The following is a 5,958-nucleotide window of genomic DNA, read 5'->3' on the forward strand; positions in this document are numbered from 1 at the left end:
TGTTGGTTTCCTGTCACTTCTGTCAAGGCAGTCATGTGCATGCTAAATTCACTATCGAATATCTCAAAGTGAGGGGTGTTATCTGAGAAAATATGCGACAAGTGATTTATTAACACCAATGTAGGATTGTGTCTAATGGGTGGCAGAGGTTTGATTAGTCTCCCTGAAATTCTGACACATGATTGGCTGAAGGTCCAGTTAGAGTCAGACCTTTTATCTCAAAATTACAATTACATAAGTAAGGCTCAAAAAAGATACAACACCAAAATTGGTTTGGAATCAATCATGGTCCAGGATGCAACTTACACTAGTGAAATGTGTTGTGAAAACTATACGCCTGAAGGTCACAAACTGTGCATGGACTGTTCAGTAGGACAAGGAGACATCTTGTGTCCAGGTGTTACAACTTTTTTTTTTTTTTTTTTTTTTTGAAAGACCATATTTGTATTTAGATTAAGATTGTTTCAAAGAGAGAGAAGGAATGGATGTAATATTATGATTTTTTTTTTAAACAAATGCTTTACGGATGTATCCAAAAGTAGTTTCAGCTCGTAATTCTCCCTAAAACACATTTTTTTTGCTTTTACATTTCGGTTTATGTGCAGATCAAACAAACAAGAAACAACGTTTTTTTTTTTGGAAAGTATGATGTAGGACTGGCCCCATTATTTGTACAAACCATTTTTTTTTTCTAAAACAATTGTGACCTGGTGTATTAGGAGACCGAAGAAAGACAACACATTGAGGAACTCGGGGTTAAGCTATGGAGCACATTGGGGTGATGGTGACGGACATGTGGAGAAAGTGACTTTAAAACTTTCAGAAATAAGCTCTTAATATCTCAGAGACAGGGTCAGAACAGGCCAGGGGGTGATTTACAGCGTCTGGGGCAGAGAATGAGAGGGGACTGGGCGAGCGAGGTAGAGGTCAGTGGAGAGAGACTGAGTGAGTGACTGTTGAAAGGGGAGCATGCCTGGGAATGAATGGTATGAGATTTAGACGTGACCAGCCCACCACCAGCTGTGCATGTTGTCACACGACACACACACACACACACACACACACACACACACACACACACACACACACCCCAGATTGTCTTATCAAGTCCCGACATACACAAGGCCCCTGACTGGAGCCTGTGACACATAAACACTGCAGTAAAACAGGATAAATAGGAGACTGAAATCTCTCTGGTTTCATGACTCTCCACCATACGTCCCTGATTTCTGATATCAGGCGCTGGACAAACACTCATGTATGTTTCCCGCACTACCCTAAACAAGGTTTGAAATTACTGTGATACAGAAAATACAGGAAGGGTCACTATTATTGTATTTTTTTTTTTTAAGATATTTTTTGGGCATTTTTATGCTTTATTTGATAGTGCAGAGAGACAGAGGTGAAATGGGGCAGAGAGGGGAGTGACATGCAGAGAATGACCGCGGGTGGGAATCGAACCCGGGTCTGCTGCTAGGCCCGGCCCGGGAGGGGGACGCCTTACCAACTGAGCTAAAGGCGCCCCCTATTATTGGATTTTAAATGTGAAATATATATTCATTCTCATCATCTATACCAGATAACCACACGAAGGATATGACAGTCATATCACAGACACAACAACAAGAGACAAGGAAAGTAGTTCAAAAATAAGAAATCTTAACTCAAAGTCTACTTATGTGTATTTTGAAGCTTTCAATTTCATCTCACAGCATATTTTCCCCTAATAGGCATGTCAAAAGTGTGTAACTGTAGACCGAAATGAAATATAATGGCTCAAATTTATCATATCACTGATAAATTCCAGTCAGACATTTTAAAACTGTAGGACTTTAAACTGATTGATTCCCAGCTGAGCACCAATGTGTTTGCATGCGTCCCACCAACAGACACATTTCCCCAAGCAGCCTTTGTTTTACTAATACAAGAACTATCAGCAGCCAAAAAGTTGACCGTAAATTAGATTAATAACCTTTTCTCTGGGATTCATAGGAAGATTGTCCTTGGGTGGGGTCATTTTGAAAGTGGGAGCTGGCACAATGTCCCAACCTATTTTGAATATATCAAAAATTACAAATAATTTCCAATGAAAAAAAAGTTCTATAATAGCATGGTGTATTTGGTTGTGTCTGTTTGCTCACACTGCACTATGTGTGGCCATGCAACATTGTACATTACTTTAAACTGATAATGAGCTATTGGGTAAACCCAAGTATTTATAAGGAATATTGACTGTATGTTCAAAGATAATGTTATCTATGTGTTTTAAATGTTTACGATACAAGCCACTTCTTTGTTCTGCTGTCAAATAAAAGCCTCACATTTCAAATAATAGAGTAATAAAGCATGGCTTTAATAATGGGGTCAGCCCAGCCCTGCAGCTCTAGCAATGTGAACTATTCCTCATGATCGTTTGGCTTTACATCATGAGGTTCTATTATTCATGACTGTTGTTTTTATATGCGGGCACCAGATTGCAAAAACAGCCTATGGAGTTACAAAATAAAAGTCTAAAGACAATGCCTATAGCCAGTACTAGCCTACTCGTGGTCTAATACATGAATGAAACTAACTCACCTTATTCAAATAGATTTTTGTAGTCACTTTGATATGTTATACATCTTGACATGGCAATTTTATAAGCTGTTGTAGTATAGTATAGGAGAGTCGATGGATGTTCTGATTGTGTTTAGATTAGAGAGTGTATGTGTAATCGTGTGCATTCACTGCCCTCCTGTGGCCACAATACGAAACTACAACACAATGCCAAACAGGTAAAACCACATCGATACTATTAATCCTCTCTATCCAGGCCTTCGGTAAACAGACACGTAGGCCTACTTTAGTGATGTGACAGCACATCAAATGGCTTCTTTTTAGTTCGTTGGCAAATTAAGTTTCAAAAATAAAAATAAAGCCAAAGAACAAGAAAAGTAGCAAATTGGCCAGACTTAAAGGCCTATTTCACCGGTGGGCATATGAAGGTGTATTGAATTCTGAGATCCTATGTAGTATAAATGTGCAATTTTTTTTAAAAATTGGTTCATCCTAGCCTGAGAAAAAGCAGAAAGAGTGTTTTATGGTCTCACTGTCTAAACCTACATTTCTCTTTCTGTGATGTCACAGAAAGAGAAATGTAGGGTTAGACAGTGACACTCATTCTGCTTTTTCTCAGGCTAGGATGAACCAATTTCAATTTTTTTTTGCACATTTATAGGTACTACATAGGATCTCAGAATTCAATACACCTTCATATTCCCACCGGTGAAATAGGCCTTTAATATGCATATTAAAGGACCATTATTAAAGAAGACTGTTTTCATTAACAATATGTGGTTGTTTAATTGTGAAAAAACTCACTATCTAAAAGTCGGAACTACATTACCCACCATTCCTTTGAACGGAAATGTACCAATTTTCCCGCAAAGTGAGGTCTTTTCTTGTTTGTGATTGGCTGGCGCGCTCTATGCAGTTACCCGGATGAGAGCTTGGGTATATTTTAAGGACAATCGAAGGCGGGGGTTGTAGTTCAAACCGACGGTCAGTTCTCGGCGACAAGAAACTCGATTTTGTGCTGCAGCGTCAGAGATTATTTGTGGATTTTAAATATGGTTAGTGCTTCAATTCGTTTTAGGGACACATTAGAAAGATAGACGGTGTATGGCAATGGTTTGTTGGCAATGGGTGTGAAATAATATGCATTTAAGTGACTGGCTTGGTGTTAGCCGCTAGCGTTAGCTGTTTTAGTAGCTTAGCATGCTAGCTACCGTATGGTTATTGGCTGCGTTGAGTAACCAATACGCTGGCCACAGAATGCTCAAACTGCGGGGGGGGAAAGGAGCCCCAATAGTAAATGTTATTTCGCGGTTATTATCGGCATGGAATGGCAATTTCTAACAGTATTTTTTTTCTCCCCAGGCTGGTGGTAAGGCAGGCAAAGACTCCGGGAAGACGAAGACCAAAGCCATTTCGCGCTCCCAGAGAGCAGGACTGCAGGTCTGTCCACTCAAACCCCATTCATTTTCTTGTCTGTGCTAACTCAGGGGCTAGCGTTGAACGAACAGATGTCGTGAATGTTACTCTCTAAACTCTTTTCTTTGTCTGCTCTTTCTTACCGCGGCAGTTCCCCGTGGGTCGTATCCACAGACACCTCAAGACCAGAACCACCAGCCACGGCAGAGTGGGCGCCACTGCGGCGGTTTACAGCGCGGCTATCCTGGAGTACCTTACGGCCGAGGTAACCTTACTATTACTTATCTCGCATTTCTATCCCTATAATTTGAGTCATGGATATGTGCTGTATTTTTTGGCCTGGCTTTTAATATCGAACGTTTGGCTTTCTTTCAGGTTCTGGAGTTAGCAGGAAATGCATCAAAAGATCTTAAGGTGAAGCGTATTACCCCACGTCACTTGCAGCTGGCCATCAGAGGAGATGAAGAGCTGGATTCACTGATCAAGGCCACTATTGCTGGTGGAGGTAAGGAAACGGTTCTGTTGCTTCGGTTTGATTTTGAAAGGTTATTTTTTAACTTCTAAGAGTCTACACTATTTACCTATTGCATCCCAGAGACCCAGGTGTGAACACAGATGGTCAAAAATAAATTGAATTTTTAAATATAACAATAATTGGAAGTTTCTTTTACTTAATCAGCACCGTTTGATAGTCCAAACTGTTGCCTCTAACTTATTTAAACGGCAAGCGTTTCTGTGTGTCTGCGACACTGTTAATGGCTCATCCATTGTTCCTTGTTTCCCCCCAGGTGTCATCCCCCACATCCACAAGTCTCTGATTGGAAAGAAGGGCCAGCAGAAGACTGTATAACCCAAAGTGCTCTGGCAGTCTCCATCATGTGGTTATCAATGTCTTAGATTTAAAAACACCTTTTTAGGAATTATTTGTATGGTTCAGCTTGCATTTACTCACCTGGGGGTATTTTTTTAAAAGTGGCTTCAGAGAAGCTCATTTTACGTTATGTTTTTGTTTTGTTTTCTGGTGCTGCAGTTTGTTGTGTTGAAAGTTGCTTTTGTGGCGTTCCCATGTTTTAAAGTGGTGTTTTAATAAAGCTCTCATTGGGCATATGCAGTTTTGTTCTTTCCGTTCTTGCATTTTACATGAGCTTGGTGCTGTAATCATATCTACACATGAAGCTATTAAGTTGGTTAATCCAATGTGGAGGGTGTTCATGAGTTGACTACCACAGCTTGCATGTGGAAAGAGTCGTGGCATGATTGAAGCCAGCTTAAGCATGCCAAGCATGAAATGTTTTATATCTGTTTAACACTGGACTGACCTGCACTAAGGAAACCCTGTGGTGATTTTTGGATTCCTTAATAAACACTGGACTTGCACAGTCAGAACGTTTTGCATACTGTGTATGGATGAGTTATTGCGTGGAGGCAGTTTGACGGCATTCCTGATTTTTAAAGTGAGATGGTTTGATTATGAGTGAGAAGATCTCTAGCATGACCAGTGTGTTGGCTACCATACTTTTTCAAATCCAGCAAAAAATAAGTGTCCTTCAGCTATTCTAAATGATGTACTCTGTAAAATGTGTTTAGTGAATTAAGGCCTTTTTTTTTTTTTTTTTTTTAATTAATCAGAACTTCAACCATCTGAATAACTTATGAATATGAATATTTTCAAATATTTAATTTGGTAATGGACCAACTTTAATTTAATACAATGTAAAGAACAAATGTGCGTCTGATCTGTAGAGAGAAAGGTTTGAGTAACGTCTCAACTTCTGCCAGCTTTTAACCATAACATTAGACCACCACCAGAGGGCACTAGAACACTACACGACTCCACTGTATTCATTCTGATCTATGGAGCGCATATAACTAGAAGTCAGTAGGCTACTTATCAGGCATCAGACACCACTTTTACTGGGGAATGTTTCCTTTGAGAGTGAATGGCAACAGTAGGCTACTTGTTTAAAAGCTGGAAATATGAGGCTA

General features: G+C 39.8%; 1 protein-coding gene across 1 annotated transcript; it reads left to right on the forward strand.

The window, feature by feature from the left end:
• The first annotated feature begins 3,513 nt into the window (after nucleotides 1–3,513).
• Nucleotides 3,514–5,372, forward strand: LOC307269541 (histone H2A.Z). The gene is made up of 5 exons (XM_080052519.1): nucleotides 3,514–3,611; nucleotides 3,919–3,996; nucleotides 4,124–4,237; nucleotides 4,348–4,477; nucleotides 4,761–5,372. The coding sequence occupies exons 1-5, from the start codon at nucleotides 3,609–3,611 to the stop codon at nucleotides 4,820–4,822; spliced, it is 387 nt and encodes a 128-aa protein (XP_079908645.1). The 5' UTR covers nucleotides 3,514–3,608; the 3' UTR covers nucleotides 4,823–5,372.
• Nucleotides 5,373–5,958: the final 586 nt, after the last annotated feature.

The sequence above is a fragment of the Ammodytes marinus genome (assembly GCF_949987685.1).
Source record: "Ammodytes marinus genome assembly, chromosome: 23".
Lineage (NCBI taxonomy): Eukaryota > Metazoa > Chordata > Actinopteri > Uranoscopiformes > Ammodytidae > Ammodytes > Ammodytes marinus.

Excerpts from the sequence above, each read along its gene's own strand:
- LOC307269541 (XM_080052519.1), top strand. Across the intron at positions 3,997-4,123 it reads CCCAGAGAGCAGGACTGCAG|TTCCCCGTGGGTCGTATCCA; the intron begins GTCTGTCCACTC and ends TTACCGCGGCAG. Across the intron at positions 4,478-4,760 it reads GGCCACTATTGCTGGTGGAG|GTGTCATCCCCCACATCCAC; the intron begins GTAAGGAAACGG and ends GTTTCCCCCCAG.